The 20,637-nt window shown below is 42.4% G+C and overlaps 1 protein-coding gene and 1 long non-coding RNA gene across 5 annotated transcripts in view; one reads left to right on the forward strand and one right to left on the reverse strand.

The window, feature by feature from the left end:
* Nucleotides 1–15,374, forward strand: part of LOC147023455 (uncharacterized) — a 40,209-nt gene extending 24,835 nt beyond the window's left edge. Inside the window, exon 6 of the long non-coding RNA XR_015060197.1 lies at nt 14,632–15,374. This is a non-coding gene — a long non-coding RNA (uncharacterized LOC147023455). The remainder of the gene's footprint in view (nt 1–14,631) is intronic.
* Nucleotides 1–20,637, reverse strand: part of LOC147023456 (putative serine/threonine-protein kinase MARK-C) — a 51,263-nt gene that overhangs the window by 9,747 nt on the left and 20,879 nt on the right. Inside the window, exons 9-19 of one of the 4 annotated variants that reach the window (XR_015060196.1) lie at nt 20,022–20,108; nt 18,545–18,586; nt 18,060–18,108; nt 13,988–14,059; nt 12,478–12,548; nt 12,282–12,338; nt 10,927–11,157; nt 10,058–10,180; nt 9,830–9,890; nt 2,976–3,065; nt 1,448–2,852 (exon numbers count right to left, since the gene is read on the reverse strand). Coding sequence is in view for 3 of the 4 variants with exons in the window: in XM_085888871.1 (XP_085744997.1) it covers nt 9,840–9,890; nt 10,058–10,180; nt 10,927–11,157; nt 12,282–12,338; nt 12,478–12,548; nt 13,988–14,059; nt 18,060–18,108; nt 18,545–18,586; nt 20,022–20,108 (783 nt within the window). In the remaining variant the exon portion in view is untranslated. Of the gene's footprint in view, nt 1–1,447; nt 3,066–6,972; nt 9,891–10,057; nt 10,181–10,926; nt 11,158–12,281; nt 12,339–12,477; nt 12,549–13,987; nt 14,060–18,059; nt 18,109–18,544; nt 18,587–20,021; nt 20,109–20,637 lie in introns of those variants that run through there. The other 3 variants (XM_085888869.1, XM_085888871.1, XM_085888868.1) reach the window with 3 other exon arrangements.

Genomic DNA, 20,637 nt, shown 5'->3' on the forward strand with positions numbered 1-20,637 from the left:
TCCCCATTCCCCTCCCCCCCCAAGCCTGGTGTTGGCTTGGTGGTTGGGGTGGCTGGCTTGGGATCCTAGGGTCCTGAGTTCAAGTCCTGTTGGCTGCTGAATTAACACCATGTTGGGTCGACTCAGCCTGTCATCCTTCTGAGGTCGCCAAAAATGAGTACCGGTGTACTGGTCCTGGTGTACCCCGGTTAGAATAGGTGCACCATATCCCTGCATGTTGTAAGAGGCAACGAAAGGGCATCCGGCCAGAAAACCTTGCCTCACAAAGTTGTGGTCAGATTCAGATGAAGCTTGCTGGACAGGTTGGGTGTGTGACCATGACGAAGTGATTCGATTTTGGTGAAGATCCAAATCCGGATCTGGATACGAGAATTATTTAATTTTTTTAATTATTCTTAACCATTGAGAGATTGAGCCAAACACGATATATAGCATGATATTTCAAAAACGTATTGGGCCCGATATGTTCTTGTGGATCAGGCATTGCGTGACGGAGTTATGCACGCTACCAAGTGCCCTTTCTGTTGAAAATGGAACCCACCCAGGGTCTTTTAAGTTACCAAGCAGCCAGCATTTCGTTGAGGTGCTTGCTTGATTGCTTAAGCCACTTGGCGAGCGCTCTGCAAACTGATTGGAAATGGAACGATCTGCAGCTGATCTGCAATGTATCCCTCCAGTTAATTGGCTGTGTGATGTCATGAGCTTTCACAAACCAAAAGGCACGACACCATCCTCTGGGATTCCACACGTCGTATCACTTCCGATCACGTCTAATAAATAATTAACCCAGTTTTGATTCCCATCAACCTTAATTTTGTAAGTGGTGACGAGTGTGTAGTGTGGGTGAGGGTTTGAGAGTGTAGGGTGCAGGGGATAGACTTGGTGCCGTAGATAAGGGAGAAGTTTTTGGTTTGTTTGTGTGAGGTGTGTGGAGGATGGATTTTGTATGTGTCACCTCTAACTTGCCATGTTTGCCATCACATGACGATTGGCAGCTGTTTATAAATAATAATATTTATGCACATCTTGAAACGTTAAAAATGCAACATTGTGTATTTTTATCATTCATTGAAATTCCCTCAAAACAAGGGTGAAAGCAACACAAAGTTTTGGGTTGTATACAGTACGTACTATACTCGGAAATTACACTGACTCCAATGTGCCAATTAAGGTAAAATTGACGATATCGGCCAAGTGCGTGTGCGTGTGCGTGTGTGGTCGTTCACAAAACATAACATTTTCTCTCTGGTAACGCTACCCCCCCCCCCACCACCACTCTCTTTCTCTCTTTGTCCCATCCTCACTCCACCTCCACCCCCTCCGAATACAGTACAGCACTCTCTATCCTTCTCCACATCCATAAATATATATATATATATATATATATATATATATATATATATATATATATATATATATATATATATATATATATATATATATATATATACACTAGCATATACCCGTGCTCCGCACAGAGTTCAATGGGTGGCAAAAGGGGATGATGCATAATAGTTGATGTTATGGGAGGCTGGGGAGGGTGTCATTAGGGATGTGATGAACTATGGTTACCTGTCCTTAGTTTTCTAAAGGACCTCCCTGTAGATGACATTTTGGGTGAGTATCTTGTTGCTGAATAGTCCTTGTGAGGAATTATTGTCCACTTTGATAGATATATATAAGTAAGATATATAGTAATATATGTTGCACGTAAAAATGCAACATATAGTTGGCCATGGGAGAACACAGGGGCTGGGAGATATATTCTGAGTTTGTCAAATGTTTGGCCCTGGGATTTGTTTGTGGTCATTGAGTATGCGAGTCTGACTGGAAATTGCATCCTCTGCAGTGTAACTGGAAGGTTGGCGTCTGATGGGGCAAGTTTAACATGATATAGGCCTAGCCCAAGACTGAACAGCAGCAGTGGAGGGTGACTGAGAATCAGAAGGCAAATTTCAATGAACGGCACTTTTTGGCGCACATCCGACAATTGAACACCGCTGGACGCTTTAATTTGAAGACCACACACGCAAAACACAACACAGGTAACGATGGCGGTTGATATTGACAATGTAATGAACGGCAGTTGTTTGGGTGCATCCGACAATCGAACAGCTCTTTAATTTGAACAGTTAACACGCACACATTCAAGGTACAGAATCTATTGTTGGACACCGCTTTCAAAGAACAAAGAAAAGAAGAGAATCTGGGCAATGAAGGGATGACCTCATACCTGTTCCCTGGTTCTCCCTACCTTCAGATTATAGCCTTTGATGCTATCTGGACATAGGCCTATTGCAACTTATTTTTGGGTGTTTTTAATATGTACGTTGGATTTCAGACACAAAGTGACAGTCTTAGAGGGCGTGTTCAGTCCGGGAAAGAGCCAATTGGGGTACATCATGTTGGCAGAGTTCTGGCGCTCATCGTTCCCCTCCTTCCACGCTGATTTTTAAAACATGACAACCATTTTTTTTTTTTTTTTTTTTTTTTTGTATACCTTGGTCGAGGCTCGTATGAGAGCTAATACACAACTCACAGCAAGGAGGCATGAGACAAGAGGGGCGGACAACCATTGCTGATGTTCTGAGCTATACCATTTATTATCAGTTGTGTTTATGTTCAGTGTTTGATGCAATGAGTACTCCCTTACTCGAGTTCATATTTTTTGGATAGACGGCAGCACTTACCGGACAGCAGTTCAGCGATGGTGACCGAACGGGAATAAATGCGGCCGTCGATGGGTTGAAAATCTTGTTGAAGCCACGTTGTCATCCAATTCCAGCTTAGACATTTAGTGCATCGTCTTCGTCACATTAAGAAACCCCAGTATATGGGAAATGAGCACATTCCTGCCAGTGGTTTCGGAGGAGAAATGTCAAAATACACGCAGACGTTAACAGAAATATTTTTTTTTAAATAAATCTTTACTTTAAATACAATGTTTCTTGTTACATTTTTTGTGTCAAATTCACCTTCTGAGGTAGTCAGCATGTGCAGAAGAGGGTTTTACATTGCAGACGCTGTTTTCGAGGAGTGGCATTACGCCTCTCGGTGGTGACGGTCTGTCGACGACAGACGTAATGATGTCAGCGAATGACCGATGATGTCATGACGGAATTTGGCCTCTCAGCGGTGACGTCACACGTCGCCATGCAAACGAATGTAAAAATTAGAAAATCGCCCAAAATTCCCAAACCTGTCCGTCTGGCACGATCTCACATAGCCCATACTGTTCATTACACCACAGAGCACCCGCATGCCGAAAGTGGCGACAATCTGTCTGGCAGTTTTGGAGGAGATGCATCAAATTACACGCAGACAGACGTTAACAGAAAAAAAATATATATATATATATATATATATATATATATATATATATATATATATATATATATATATATATATATATATATATATATATACATATATACACTAGCAAATACCACCCGTCGCTTCGCTGAGGGGAATACTGGAGAGGGGACAGAGAGATGGGGGAGGGAGAGCGGGAGGGGGGAGAATGGGGTGATAGAGGGACGGAGAGAGCGGGGTACAGAGAGGGTGGGGGAGGGGGAGAGAGAGAGAGGGAAGGGGATGGGCAGAGAGGATCAGGAGGAAAGAGAAAGAGAGAGACAGGTGTGAGACAGAAAATAACACCAAGGCTTACCTTAAGGCCCAGTCACACCTTGACGTTTTAGCCAGCTTATGCCAATTTTTGGAAAATTTGTCTAAAACGCTGGTACACGTCGAATACGTTATGGGTAAGTTTTGATAACATTAAGAGCACGCTGAAAAACACTGCCACACGTCGTTGTACGCTGGCTTTAAATGTTGTACTTTTCGGTTGTCCTCAAATTTTCCATGCTTGAAATTTTAAGACTTATGCCAGCGTAAGACTCACACGTTCCGCATAACGCTGACCATTAGTTGTAAGCACGTCACGCGATCATTGACACACGTCGACACACGTTACTTGTGAGTTACTCACAAGTCGAAACACGTCGAGGTAATGTTTAGCGTACCCAAAACTTATTTCTAACCTATGAGTAACGTGTTGTACTCACGTTACGTGATCGGTGACACACGTCGACACACATTACTTGTAAGGTGCTCATAAGTCGAAAGACATCAAGGTAATGGTTAGCGCCAGTGTTCCAGACTCCCTGGTTTTTTTTTTTTAGGTTTTTTTTTTCTTCCTTCCTTCGGTATGATGGTGATTTTGACACTTCGATTTCTAGTGCGGTTATAATATAATATAATTAATAGGCTGCCGCTCAACGATTTAAATCATAACCGCACTGTACACTGAACACCGTCATACCGAAGAAAAAAAAAATCCGGGAGTCTGGATCACTGACGCGAACGATTACCTTTGACGTGTGTCGACTTATGAGCACCTTACAAGTAATGTGTCTGTGTGTCAACGATCGCATATCGTGCATACAACTTATTCCCATCGCATGCGGAGTGCGTGTCATACGGCAAGTACGTCGTAAAATTTTCAACATGTTTAAAATTACAAGACTTACTCCACTTAATACAACGTATGACAGCGTACTTTAGCGTTCTATTCATGCATATCAAACTTACCCATACCGTATTCGACGTACGCCAACGTTTTAGACGCATTTTTCAGAGGTCGGCATACGCTGGCAAGATCGCCAAGGTGTGACTGCGATGTTGACACTTCCATTTCTGCGGAGGTTATGATTTGAATCGTTGTGCGGCAGCCTTTTCATAACCTACGCCACGTCATTGTCGGCGATGCGTGCAGCGTGCTATGCCTAAGTTAGACTATCGTTGGGCATAGGTTGTGAAGGCCAACAACAGGTTCAGCATTCATTGGTATAAGTTATCTATAACACAACGAAATGTTCTGTGTCCATTACTAATACGTTAAGCATAAGACCAAGTCTTTATGAATACGTCCGAATCTTTAAAAAAAAAACATCAAAAGTTCAACGTAAGCCAGCGTTTTACATACATTTTAATACGTTGCCATTGCTGGCTAAAACGTCAAGGTGTGACTGTGCCTTTAGCATGTGCTTAACCCCCCGGGGATCTTTGACTGGTCGAGGGTTAAACATGACCATCACCGCCGTGCCTCAACACAAAGCGCCATTTCCTGTGTGTTTTGTATTTTACGGCGATGGCCCCGCTTCACACAGGAGCGACAAAGGTTTCATCGGCTTGAACTGTGTCCTCCTGAACCAGATAGTTTGGACAACTGACTGAAGTGCAACACAATGACTGGGAGATTGCAGGGTCAGTTGCTCTGGAAGTAGTCATTGCTGCTGTGTTCACTTCATGTCTTGCTTCTTAATGTTGTGGAGTTTCTGCTGCTCTGGATTTTTGTTATTCCTTGTTTTTTGTCATCTTTGTTCACTTCTATCTCATTGTCCTTCTGCCTTTTTTCATCTTGTGGACTCATAAATGGCAGTGTCAGTGTGTGCGTGTGTATGTGTCAGTGCGTTTCCTCCATAATTCCAAGACGATGAAACCTAGCAGCCTGAAACTTTGCATGCATACGAAGGGAACTCCAAGGAAGTGCATGAGTGAAAATTGGGTGTTTGGGTTAATTAAAACACCCCTTTCGTAGATAACTAACAGACTTTTAAAATTATATCCTTTATCAGGAGCATCCTCAGCCACCTCGCTCTTTGGGGTCTTAAGGCGTATCCGAGGTAACTTCGCTGGGGTCTGAATCACACTGACTCCAAGCTGCTGATTCCCGAAACATTGCTGATATCAGCCAAGTACTAGTGTGTGTGTGTGTGTGTGTGTGTGTGTGTGTGTGTGTGTGTGTGTGTGTGTGTGTGTGTGTGTGTGTGTGTGTGTGTGTGTGTGTGTGTGTGTGTGTGTGTGTGTGTGTGTGTGTGTGTGTGTGTGTGTGTGTGTGTGTGTGTTCATAAAGCATAACATATTCGCTCTGCTAACTCCCCGACCCCCACCCCTCTCTTTCTCTTTGTCCCATCCTTGCTCTTCCCCCTCCCAATTCAGTGTAGCACCGTCCTCCCACATATCTCTCTCTCTCTCTCTGTGTCTCTCTCTCTCTCTCCTCTCTCTCTCTCTCTCTCTCTCTCTCTCTCTCTCTCTCTCTCTCTCTCTCTCTCTCTCTCGCTCTCGCTCTCGCTCTCGCTCTCGCTCTCGCTCTCGCTCTCTGTCTCTGGACATATCCAGACGATGGTTAAGTCTGGATGGTGCTTGTCTCTGGACATGTCCGGGCGGGGCTTACCTGCAGATGTGTTCGGATGTGAATTTTCTCTGGACATGTCCCGGCGATGTTTATAACCAGACGGGAGTGTGTCTCCGGATGTGTCCGGGTGGTGTTTATCTCCAGACGTGTCTGGGCGGTGATTGTATCCAGACGCGTCCGGTCAGTGTTTATCTCTGGACGTGTCTGGGCGGTGATTGTATCTAGACGCGTACAGGCGGTGTTTGTCTCCGGATGCATCCAGGCTGTGTTTGTATCCAGACGCATCCGGGCGGTGTTTGTCTCCGGATGCATCCAGCGGTGTTTCTCTTTAGACGCTTCTGGACAGTGTATGTCTCCGGACGTGTCAGAGCGGTGTTCGTCTCTCGACGTGTCTAGATGGCAGTTTGTCTCTGGACAGTTTGGCTCCAGATGTATCCAGGCAGTGTTTGTCTTTGGACGTGTCTGGGCGGTGATTGTCTCTGGACGTGTCCGGGTGGTGTTTGTCTCCGGATGTGTCTGGGTGGTGTTTATAGTATGACAGGTGAAAAATGGATTTCAGACATTATTTTGTTTCCATATTCACTGTTATTCGATGCACAATCATTTTGATGAAAAAGTATGAATCGTAATTAATGCTCCACCGCGTGTCTGCTTGCCTTCCTCTTCCCGCACACTGTTTTCCACTCCGCCACCCCTCCTCACTCCCCTCCCTCCTCTCTCATTTTCCCCTCCACCTCTCCACTCTCCCCCCACCCCCATATTTCTCCTCCTCCCCTCTCCCCTCCCCCCCCATCATTTATCTAACCCCCCGCCTTTAGCTGTCCCGTCAGCAAAACGCCATCTGGTCTTTGCTTTTAAATAATAATAATAATGATCATAACCATTCCTTTCACGCCCTCAGCCACATAAGGGTTGCCGAGGCAGTTTCATTAGGCTGAGGAGTGTAATCCTGAATGTGTCACCACTCAGACGCAGGATACTCAAATGGCTTATCATCCCAGTAAGCTGGTCCTCATTTTGCAGACATTGAAAGGATGACAGGCTGAGTCAACCCATCTGGTGTTATTTCAATGGCACAACAGGAGCTCAATCTCAAGACCCAAAGATCTTAAGCCAAGTCACCTTAACTATTAAGCCAACACCAAGCTTGCATGTGAGTGTTCAATTTAACACAAATCAACATTTAACTGACATGAACATGCAATTATATGCTTTCTTATATAAAAGTTGGTACAAAATGATGCATAGCATATAATTCCTGTCCATCTGATTGTCCAGGATTGATGTTTTATTGACATCTGGCGAGAGAGGAGCCCAAAGTCTGATCAGAACGATTGGTAGGCGTTTCCCAGCATTCCCATTGGTGCATAGATGCTTTCCCAAGATGTAGTCCTGCCCCTTTCGAGGCTCCGAAGGCAAAAATGGCCTAATTCGCCCACAAACTTAGCTGTGCAATGGAGCTCCAGAATTAACATGGAGTGTGAGTTTCTGGCCATGATCGTGTGCTGGGTACCAAATGGGGGTTAACATTGAGCGGAGCACCAGGGTTATTCAGATTACAATGCCAGGTTTTGGCTTAATTAAGTTTAGGGTGGCGATCTTGGGATCTGAAGGTCTTTAGTTCAAATCCTGCTGACTTAGTCTGGGTGGGGTTGACCAGGTGGGGTTGACTCAGTCTGTCATCCTCCTGAGGTCAGCAAAATGAATACCAGCTTGCTGGGATGATTGAGCCATTCGAGTATCCTGCGTCGGAGTGGCGACGCATCCTGGATTGTGCCCAATGGCTTGGGGGACTGCTTCAGCAGCACCGATGCTCTATACAGAGTATGGTCCCAATGGATGGATAGCTTCACTGCTTGCTTGTAGCATTGGTGGACAGTGTTCTGAGGACAATGCCTCCCAGAAAACAGCATCATCTTGTGTTGCATCATCCAGACAATAGGTATTGATCTGTATGTCTTCATACAGTGGATTATTTCACTTTGACTGCAAAGCAGGCAGAATTTTGACAGGTCGTACATACTGGTGGAGTGACTTTTCTGACTCGGCTTTCTCCTGAGCTTTCCAGGGACCATCTGAGCTTGTGATGACAACCAAGGCAGTGGGGTTCACTCAGGTTTTAGATCTATGGGTAGGTTTAATGCAGGCTCTTGAATTGCATGTTGCTTGCCACCATTTTCATGAATGGGATCCTCAGTGAGATCAGCTTAATTTCCAAAGGATTTCCGTCTGACAGCTCCATTGGTATATCCTCAAGATTCAAGATGTGACTTTAATCTAAGCAGGCATTATATTGGCCGGTAAATTTGGTCGGTCGACATTATTATTCTCTTTGTTGGTCAATCGCCTGCACGTCACAATTCTAAACCAATCTTCATGAAACTACCAAGTTGTAGAGGTAGTCACAACTGACAAATCTATTGAGTTTGAGGTCAAATTTCTAAAATCATCATTTTTCATCTGATTGACTTGAAAGTTTAACAGGATTTGCATATTGGGTCACTGAATTGGGAAACCAATGATTTGAGATCAAAAGGTCGAAGGTCCACTCAATGTCAAACTTCTAAAAACATCAATTTTAATCTTAATGAAATGGACAATTTGATGTATCCATGGCAAGTTGTTTGGGGGGGGGGGGGAAGGAGAGGGGAGGGGAGGTGGATTTTGCAAGTATCGTCTTTCTTGTTTGATTTTTCTTTTTGTCAGTCACCTACAGGTCACAATTTTAAAACAATCTTCACAAAACTTAACGACATGGTAGACTTTGGTCATAAGCAAGGAGCCTATTGATTTTGAGGTCAAAAGGTCAACATTGGCCAAAGGTCAACAACTTTCTTAGATTTCTGAAATCATCAAGTTTCATCTAGTTGACGAGAAATTTGACCAGGATTTGCATAATAGGTCATTGAATTCATGCATTCAACCAGCAATTATTTCTGAGGACTAAAGGACAACATCGGCCGAATTTCTAAAATTGTTAATTTTCCTCCAATTGACTTGAAATTTGAAGAGGATTTACATATTTATTATTGAATTCAACCACCATTATTTTTAAGGTCAAATTTGTTTTGTGGATGTCACAAGTGTCGTACCATGCACCACATCTTTCTTGTATATTTGTTCCTGATACGTTTTCAACCCTCTGGCCAAATTGCCCCCAAAATTTACTCTACCATAATATTACTTCACATGGAAGGTCAACGTCACAATAAAAGCTTTCAATTTGAAACAAAATTGATGTAAAACATGAAACAATGGCCCTTTGGGTGACTGAAGGAATGTTGTAATGAAACACAGTCAACAAAATCTGAGCAGTGGTGATCTGGCAGATAATTGATAAATCACCCCAAAAGGGAATGGCCCTTCTTTTCTATTGTTTAGCATTTTCTACAAGCGATGCAATGTTGCTTCTTTCCTATGGTTTGCCACATGACACGTACCATGGAAAGAGGCCTTTTCTATGGCCCTGGCATTTCCCCCCAAGAATGACCACATCATCATTGATGTGTGTATCTCGATGTGAGGCGTAAATATAAAGCAGAGGAAAAAGATGATAAATAATAACATTATTAACAGGAGAAAATGCAGAGAAATAATAAGAATGGAAGATTTAAGAAGAGAACAAAAGGTTACCTGGTTTCCTTCACACTTCCATCGGATGATTTTCCTTGAACCATGTGTGGTTCACAATCTCCTGCAAAACAATGGATGTGTTGGAATCAAATATAAATACAATCAGGAAACACCTCCACTCATGAGCAAGAAAATTTTGATCCACCATTTACAGGTCAGCAACCCCAGCACATGTGAACATTCTTGTTCATGTAAATAAAACAGTTGATAACTGTATCAAACCCTCACCTGCATCGTGAATCTTTCTGATGGATCTGTCAGAAGCATCCCAGTCAGAAGGGACACCAAAGCTTCACTCGCAGAGGGTGGTGGACTGTATACCACAATGAAGTCATACGTGTCAGGTGACACCTGTAAAGAAGCAAAACAAATGTATTTGTCATAGAATCCCAACCAATCATCACAATCGAACACTTTTATGAGGGGGGGGGGTCCACTCCCCCCATAAAACCCCTAATGAGCACAGATTTTGATGCAGTCAATACACCTTTGTTCGGCATCAGACACGAAGCATGTGACCAGGTCTCATCAAAACCGTGTGTTTGGTTCAATCAAGCGATAACGACTGAGGTATTTACAGTCTCACTGACTGACTCCCTGACTGAATGACTGACTGACACCTCCAGACACTGCTCAATCGCATAAGCTCACCTGACTAAAGTGTAGGTGAGGTAATAATACCAATTGAAAATATGACTGTGATCTAACTTTCCACAATAATAACATGAATTATTGCATGTTTAGAAACACAAGATGTTCAAAAAATGGTGGCCAATGTGCTGTGGCAAAAAAATAAAAGTGAAGGATGTGGCGAACCATCATATCAATGACAACAAAACAAATCCCTCAACTCAATGCACCCTCAACACACCCATCACTCACCAAATCATCAGATATACCACAACAAAACAAATCCCTCAATTCAACACACCCTCGACACAACCATCACTCATAAAACCATCAGCTGTACTACAATAAAACATCTACCTTCACTCAACACAACCATCACTAACCAAACCATCAACACTCCCTCAGCAGCATCAGCATCCCCTTCACACCACATTCATGATCAAGACACCATTATAAACAATACTCACTTTAATAATGTCCTGTCCATTAAATTGAAGTCCAAGGAATAATTTTGTGAAAACGATGCCAAGCGCCCACACGTCGGCTGGGGGACCTTTGTACTCAAACTCTGAGACCTCGGGTGCCATGTAGCCAGGTGTGCCACCAAAGGCAATAATGTTTTCACCGGGTGTGAAAAATAAAGCAAGGCCAAAGTCAACGACCTTCAGGACCCCCCTGCTGCAGAGTATATTGACGAGCTGGAGAATAAACAGGAATCAATGCATTAAAAAAACATCAAACCTTTGATGATAAAATGTGTAAAAAGAAAGAATCAAATTTGAATGTGAAAGGCAGACAGAAAAAATAATTACAAGAAGAGAAACATGAAAACAAACACAACAAAATAAACATCCTCTACCAATGTCAGGAGTTTATACAATATGGAGGAGCTTGAAGCAAGAGTAGAAAACAAGGAGTAAGAACAATAGTCACAGTACGTGAGACTTGGTTTTGCTGGAGGACAGGCCGAGATGGCCACAGGATGTAGAGGTGTGATAGGAAAGAGAAATTTGAGGAGGTGCAGCAATCAAGGCAAAGGACAATATTATATCAAGTGAAAGGGGTGATATGAAAGAGGGAATTAATGCAGTTGGTTCTGTGTGTATTTGAGACTGACAAATCCAACCCATCACGATGTTGTTGTTGAAGATTGCATTTTAATCTGGTTTGTTGATAATCCCATGAGGAGTGGAGTGTTAGACCTTTAGGTAATAACTCGAATATGGTGGAGAAGGTTGAGGTAGAACAGCATTTCTGGTCAAGTGACCATAACATAGTGTGTGTAGGTGGATTCTGTTGATGAGTTTGAGATTATAGAATAAGGCTATTCGACTTTACGAAGGCAAATTTTGAGAGTACGAGGAGAGAGGTCACATCGATTGGGATAAACTAATCGGGCAATTAGTAACAGAGAAACGGACAGCCTTCAAGGAGAAAATGTTCAACAACATCTTCACAATGTCATGGTGAATAAAGATATCAAAATTAAACACACACCAACAATGGATGGATCTATTTTTCAAAGGCTGCAGTTGAGCTGGAGTAGATATTTAATTTTGTTATCTTCCTTTCTCGTTAAGTTGTAGGATTCACTAACTGTGCAATGAGCACAAAAATGGTCGATATGTGACAAGCACCCTCACCTCCCCCCTCATCTTGTTGATATTACCGAACAACATTAATTTTGTTCTTTCCTGCCCCCTCCACTCCCCCCCCCCCATTCCCTCCCCCTTCACTCCTTTGTTGTGATGCAGAAAAAAAATTGTTTTCATTGCAGTATTACATAGAACATATCACGATGTGTTCTGGTGTAGTTGGTTACCTTTATATTTCGATGTACAATGTTGTGGCTGTGCATGTATGCAAAAGCAGAAGCCATCTGGAATGAGGAGATAAAATATTAAAACATGGAGACAGATTGTCATTCCAAAGATTTTACAATTTCGAGTTCAATTCTTTGGCATCTTTCAAAACACGTCATAAACATCATATTGATGTGAAAAGCTCTTTCAGCTCACCTGCTCCATGAAATGCCAAGCCTCTGTTTCCGTAAATGTTCCCCGTAAAGCAACTTGGTCTTTGAGTGTATCTGCACACATGAAACAGAAATATACAAGGGCAAGGCAATAAGATTTTTCATTTCTCAGAAAACACGAGGAGAGGAAAAGTTTTATTTTTTAAAAATTTGAATGTTTTATTGTTAAAAAAAAATACAAAAGGATAAAGATAAAATTTGTTTGCAAAATCGAAAGTCATGGAAGAGTAAGGGGAGAGAAAAAATATTGAGGAAAGGATGGACGATGACATGAGATGATGGTGCACCACCGGCTGCTTGACATCTTGGAGGGGAGAATGTGATTGAATAGTTTCCAGAGGGCAGTTGCACAAATAGGAGAAAAGAGGAACAAAAGAGTGGAAGTGTGTGGAAAGTGTGGACATTGAGTTTAACCAAGAGGGGGTTGCTGGAGGAACTTGTGTGTACTGGGGGAATGGAAGATCGTCAGAGGGATGAGCTGGCATGGGGAGCTCGACTGCGAATCAGCAAATCTGGACGTTGGACATGTTACTCTCTGTGTGCAGAACAACATCCCATCCTCTGGTTTTTTTTCCTCTTCCTGTTCAGTCATTCCCTTGTTTGTGTGCAACTATTGTTCTACTTTGAAGGTGGTGTTACTCTCTGTCACATCAGTGTTCCAAGACCCTCTGTTCTTTTTAAAGGCTGCAGAAATTAGAGGAGCCACTCCTGCCATGTGAACGTAACTGGCCATTTGTTTCAGCCTCATCACATGATATGCTGATAGTGTTGAGAGCTTTATACTCCACAGAATGCAGATCAATTTGTGGTGCTGCCATCTCATCACTGAGGTGAGAGCTTGCATCATAACAAACGGATATCCTGGATTCTGTGGAATCTAAAGTTCTCAACATGTCTCCATTGAACAACACAGAAGTACCTTGTCGGCTATGAGTTTAAGGAATTATTTGGAATGTTGGAGTCTGCAACTCAGTTTCGAAGACAGCTTTGATGTGTGATCCACACCGTGGCTGATGGTGAGGCCTATAAAGTCACGAGACCGAACCACTTATTGTGTCTGACCATGGAAGTAGATCAGTGGGTTGTTTTTGACAATCCTGCCAAAGTGACATGGTGAGACTGAGATTTGTCAGAACTGAAAGATATTCCATGTATCAGAGCAACAAGCCTTGACTTCCAACATTTTTTACTTACTTTCCTATTTGGATCAACATTCATGGTTGAGCTCAAAACAACAGACTGCTTATAGGGACATGAGACTGTGAACATGAGAATATGAAACTAAAGATGTTGATGCCATCTTTTCTGCTCTTTTTGTTCCTCTAATATACATGGTCGAGCATGTGCCTCGGAGAGAGTATAAAAGGCCCCAACAAAATTAGGACATCATAATTCATATTTATTAATTACTAAATTATTTTGCTTCTGAAGTAAAAGTCAACTTGATGGTCAAAAACAGTGGATTTTCAGCAAAATTATATCAGAAGCCTCACCTCCATCCACATACTCCAGAACGAGGAAAACTTGATCAAGCTTTGGATTTTCAACGATGTCAATAAACTTCACTGTGGAGAAACAAGACAGTGGAGCACAAGTTAAGATAACATAAGAAACTCACCCAAAGTCAAACACCTTTAAACAACATGATGAACATGCATATTTTGTGTGACCCTTCAAATGACAATTACTCAACAGGTGAGGGTCAATATCGTCCTTTCACCATTCATGATCTTGTCTGTAAGTATTTGGGGGGCACCCCACCACTCACAAGTACATCGATACAATAAACATGGGTGTTGTAAGGCTAGTTCATGCCTGAATACCAAGTCATGTAGAGGACACTGAGGTTAAGGCAAACAACTGATGAGAATTGTTGCGATAGGAAGATATTCAGCGAACACACTGCTCAGATGAGGTTGGCAAAGTAGATTTGATTTACCGTGTGTGGCTATCTCATTATTACCCTCGCCAGCAGAGAGGGTATTGCATTTGGGTCCGTTTGTCTGTCTGTTTGTTTGTTTGTCCGCACAGAACATGAGTGTTTTTCTCTGCAACTGCATGTTGGATTGAGATGAAATTTTCAACACGGGAGCGACTACTCATGCAGAATGTTTTAATGATAATTATGTCGTCAAAGGTCACGTGGTGTGTCAGCCATGTTGGAAAAAAGAAAAACTTTGGACCGTTGTAGCTCCAAAACCGCACCAAGGAAAATATTGAAACTTCGCACATGACAAGTTCTCCTCATGGGGGTAAATATTTTTACCTCCACCACCAAAGGTGAAGGAGGTTATGTTTTTGCTCCTTTCTGTCTGTTTGTGTGCAGGCTATCTCAAAAAGTTGTAGACGGATCGGGATGAAATTTTGTGGACAGGTTCAGTGTGTGACAAAAATGAACTGATTATATTTTGGTTAAGATCCGGATCCGGACCCGGATCCGACTACTAGAATTTTTTAAGTGATTCTTCACCATTGATTGATAGGGCCAAACACCAAATGTAGCATGATATCTCAAAACGTTGTGTACGGATTCGGACGAAACTTGGTGGCAGGTTGGGTTTGTCGCACGGACGAATTGGTTCGATTTTGGTGAAGATCTGAATCCAGATCTGGATATGAGAATTATTTAATTTATAAAGTGATTCTTCACCATTGAGAGATGTGGCCAAAAACGATATAGTACTGCCTAGCATGATATTTCAAAAATGTATTGGGCCCTTGTGTATCAAGTAATATGTGGCAGAGGTATGTGCTCTACCGAGTGCCCTTGTCGTTTCATGATGTCATCGGTGCCTTCGTTATGACGTCATAATGGCATACATAGAATGCTACATCCTATCAGCATGAAAAACTTTGAGGGTCACCTTCACACATATGTTGTGGAACAAAACGTTCACACATATGACGTCATATATCACAGAGGAAACTTCACAAAAATGTTCCTCGAACCTTGGAAATTCCAGGGTATTCATGAATAATTCATAGGTCACATGGTCTTGCAGCCATATTGGATTGAGCTCAAATCCTTTTTAAAATTCTCTCTTGATCCGCTTCATCGATGGATGCAGAAATTCACAATTATGATCTGGTTGTGATGGGGAATGTATGTTTTAAATTTCAACTTGATTGGACACGGTCTGGCAGCAATAAGTTTTTTTTTTTTTGATATGGGTTCTTTCTTAAAAATAAGGCCCACTTGGCTGTGCCTAGATGGATTTGAGGGTGGAGGAGTAGCAGCTGAAACCTGAATTCTATTCAGGTTCCTCCTAATGACTCCAATGTAGCACTGTACCTATTTGCTCTTCCACTTCATTTGAATTGAATTTATTTTAATCCCATTCTGAATTCAATTAAATAATAATAAGCATCATTGAGTCGGGGTCAAGTGTCTAGTCAAAGCAGGGTTGCATCACAGCGGGACGTCTTGGTACCTGGTCATCACTGCCTGCAGTTATAAAGTGGCAGTTATAGTTACGTCGATTAACTCCATAACATACCAGTTCCCATCATGTACAGCCGTTTTGGCTGCTGGGTGCATCATTGGTTTGGGGCACAGCTATGCCGCTGAAGCAGTGCCCCTATTACCAGTACACTGGTGCTCATTTCACCAACCTCAGAAGGAGGACAGGCTGAGTAAACCCCCTGGTATTAATTTAGTGGATAACAGAGCTCAAACTCAGGACCCGAGGATCCCAAGCCACCACCCTAACCACTCAGCCATCGCCAGGCTTAACATACCAGAACACGAACACCACACAAAACAAGTACTGGCGAGGGCTTGTAATCTCTGATTGCTCTTTTTCTTGTTGATTATTGCACACAAAAGCAATTGAAAGTGAAACACAAAGAGCTCAAAAGAGGGTCCAGTTTCCAGTGGCAGCTTCTCCTCTCAATTTGAAGTGATTCACTTCCAAAGCTACGTATACCGTTCAACATTTGTTTCTGTTGCTATCGCTTGTTGAACACTTTTGTAGTGTTCATTAATGTGCCTTCGTATCGTGGGTTCATTACTGTGTGCGTGTTTCTGTTCCTCTGGTTAATTTTATATCCTGCGCTCAGCCTCCCTTTTCCTCTCACACCAGTTCGTCGTTCTTTTCTCACATGGTCAATCACCATCACTATTGCAATGAAGCCTGGTGTTGGCTTAATGGTTAAGGTGGCAGCTTTAGGGTCTTGAGTTTGAGCCCCTGTCATGCCGTTGAAATAGCATCATGTGGGGTTGACCCAACCTGTCATCCTTCTGAGGTCAGAAAAGTGAGTACTCAGCGGCACAGCCATGCTTTCAGAAAAAATGACGTAACTAGCAGCCAAAGGCCGCATATGAAACAACTATTCCCATCTTTGCTAAAACCTTCCTTATTCAGCTTGTTCAGCCTCTGTGTCCTCTTCACCCTTCCCTCACTATCTCCCTTCAAGTGTCTTCTTGCATCCATTACCCTGCTTTCGGTGAAACACGAGTCCAACGGTGGGAACTGCACCCAGACTCAACAGCTCAAGTGCGCTTCGTCTACACCATCCTATTGAATCTCAAAGACCAATAATAAAGAAAATGGAATTGCATTTCAATCTCAAGATGTACATTTATTCTCTAAAACGAGTTAATCAGGTCTCTCTGAGACAGGAATTGTGATGATGGAGACTTTGTTGAAAATACGATTCAATTTTGTTCACACATGCCATGATAAAGAAGAACTACTCCTTTTTCATCTTCGGATCCAAAGGGATCCGAAGGCAGGGGGCGGGGGTGCGAGTGGGGTGGAAGCACATTCCTGAACAGGTCATCACTCCGATGCAGGAGTGTGATCATGGAAGGAGGACGCCAGTACGATGACCGAGGTCCAAGAGGAAGAGCAACTGAGCAGGTGGAGCTCACACAGTGCTCAGATTGAGCTTGCTGTCGGGACGAACAAAGTGCTCCGAGTGCTTGAGTAGGGCGCACTCAGTCTCATGTTGACGTGCAGGGCGCATGGTCCCGGGTTCTGAGCCAGCATTTACCACTGTTCTATGTTGACAGATTTATTCCCACAGCCCATCTGCAAGGCCTGGGAGCACGGACCACAGCGGTGCTCACTCTGAGCTTGGTACTCGCTCTGGGCGTTTGCAGGTGACGCTCGACATTTGCGGAGACGGTGCACGCCATCTCGTTGCTGATGCCAGTGCTCCTATTGCCCTTGCTGAGTGAGCTTTGCGCTGTGGGGACCCCAAGCTCGGACAACTTTTGTTGTCATTTAAAATGTCCTTTTCTCTCTGGATAATTTGCATTTTTATTCTATACATTTATTTTAATGCATAATATACATATTCATGTAATTTTAAATGATGAATATTATTAGTATTTCTATATATGAATATATTTGTAAGTTTGTTTTATTGTTGTAAACTTGGCAAATATCAGTCTTCATAGTGCCTTGTCCAATGTTTGCAGTTCTCAATAAACCGAAATGTTTTCATTGAGTTGAAGAAAAGTCATTTAGTTGAATGATAAGTGAGAAATTCTTGCCACAGAAGCAATTTATAATGTGTTTTGTTCATACTGCGATAAGTTTGAGTGAAATCCATACTTACAAATGTTTTTATGATCAAGGAGCTTCATCATCGCAGCTTCTTCCCGAAGCTGCAAAAAAAAAAGAAAGAAAAGAGAAAGAGAAAATTGAACAAATTTATTCTATAAGCTGTATTAAGGTTAGGAATGCAACTCGACAGTGCTTTGGTTTACTTTTTAGCAATCCTGTAGGGGCGCAATGTATGTATTGATGTATGTTGCCACAAAATAACGAATGAAATGAAAACATGACCTTAAATACAACCATAAGATTGTAACGCACACACACAGAGAGAGAGAGAGAGAGAGAGAGAGAGAGAGAGAGAGAGAGAGAGAGAGAGAGAGAGAGAGAGAGAGAGAGAGAGAGAGAGAGAGAGAATCAGCATCCAGGGCAAATAGACAAAAATCAATCACAGATAAAAGATCTAACAGGACGGTTCAGGGGTTAATTAAACTGTGTTGGTTCAGCCGTTAAAACACCATTATCTCCACATTCACACAAACTTACTTGTTGGATACCTGCCACATTTTTTGCCTCCTTCAAAACAACCTGAAAGAGACAATAAGAGGTCATGTCATGAGATTTTGGTTACAATGTAGGAAAGTGAGTAAAATATATACAGGGATGAAACTGCAGACCTTTTGAAGAAAGGAAAGCAACGAGCAAAACAACTTCACACTATGATGGTCCGAGGCATGCCCATGGAAAATTTTGAAAAGTTTCTGTCAAAACATGCATTTTGGGGGTGATCCTGTCCAAATTGTTACAAAAAACATATTCAAATAAAAACACATTGTCAGGTTTTGTATGTGTGTGCAGCAGAATCACGTCATTACTTTATGCAATGTAAAGACGGCACTTCGGTATTTTCCGTGAAGTTAATAGGAGTGAACGGCGATGGGAAAAACTCCAACAATGGACACTATTTCTGTATTTACCGACACAGAGACTTTCTCCTGCCTGGCACAGAAATCACGGTAATGTGCTTGCAAGCTCTTGTACCCGGCCAACTTGTACAAAAATACCTTGTAAACAAAAAAAACTACCATGGGAGTAATTCACATAATTGTGGTCGTGCTGGGTTAGAATTGCACACCATTTGGATGAAATGGGTTGAGAAATGAATCAGGATATCGGAATAGCACTTTCCTGACAACGAAAATACAGAAAGCTCCATATAGGTCGTCACACAAAAAAAGGATTTCTGTAATATACCAAAGGAGTTTCACCGATGTAGATGATATCAGTGTATTGTGGAATACAATGATGACATTCATTTAAACAGAAATATATGTAGGAGCTAAATGTCAGAAATGGACAACTTTACATAGATGGAGGATAAAATGGAGAACAGGTAGACCCTTACGTGGACACATCACAGGTGAATATAGTTGAGTGGCAGGAATTGGAAGAAAGAGAAAATAAAAATGAGGTACAAAGGGTGAGAGAATAGAAGGGGGTGGGGAAGAGGTCAGTGATGGAAATCAATATGAGAATTGGGGGAAAAAAGAATGGAAAAAAAAAACAATGATAGGAATTAAGAATCCCCATCAACTTTGCCTCAAGGGGTTTTCCCCATTCTTTTTGCTGAGATTTCCAACACACAGCCATCATCTGTTAAATTACACATTAAATTATTTGTCCATTGTAATCACATCTATGATGTCATCTTCTCCAGGAATGATGTGGGGCCTGAAATAGTGTGAAGAAAAAAGGACCAAGTCGAAAGAAAAAGCATGTTTCATTGAAACAGAAATTAAGGAGACAAATTCAGATGCAGGAGAATCTCCCCATCCCTTTGCTCTCATTCTTCTTCCATGTGTTCCTCTGTCATGTCCATCGAACCTGCTGTCTGTGTTTTTTTTACCCCCCCCCCCGCCTCCCCCTACCGTGTTCTGATCTGTGTTCTATGAGCTCTCCCACGAGCTGTACCAGCTCCCAGAAGGTGAAAGGAAGACACAGGAAATATAACACAAGCTTGTACCTCTTCTGCAGAGTTGATGTTCTGAGCTTTGGAGACAATTGTGCAACCTCCTTCTCCAATTGTGGAGATAACCACCCAGTTCCCGACCTGAAAACAAAGGCACAAACAGAGCATGACAACAGTGCTTATGAAATGCAAGATAAATAATGAAGATGTGTTTAAATGATTATTTCACATCAACTCAAAAATCATCATCATATTCATGTCCCATACTCTACGCAGAAAGTCCATACTGTTAAAGGAGTTATGAGGCCACAATGCTGGTCAGGTTCCCACTCTGGCTCTGGAAGTCAGGGCAGGAATTCGGAATTTGATTATGGTGCCGGCAATAGCTCACCTACTCTTCGTGAAGAACACCGTGGGATCTTTAACGTCCACCGACTAATGCCAGCAGACAGAACACCCAGTCTAACGTCCATCCGGGGTACAAGCACACACATTGATGAATAACCATGCCTGTGAAACACCAGGATGATAGATTACAGCTGAGTCGGGATTCAAACCCAGGTTCAACAGCTCAGAGGGGAGTGCGAGTACTTCTCGGCAATCCTGTCTATCTCACATTAACTATTGTAAGAAATCTCATTGGAACTAAAAAGAAGGAAATAATTGGGAT

The sequence above is a fragment of the Eptatretus burgeri genome, chromosome 7 (assembly GCF_056783735.1).
Source record: "Eptatretus burgeri isolate ZD-2024b chromosome 7, Ebu_testis_v1, whole genome shotgun sequence".
NCBI classification, from domain to species: Eukaryota; Metazoa; Chordata; class Myxini; order Myxiniformes; family Myxinidae; genus Eptatretus; species Eptatretus burgeri.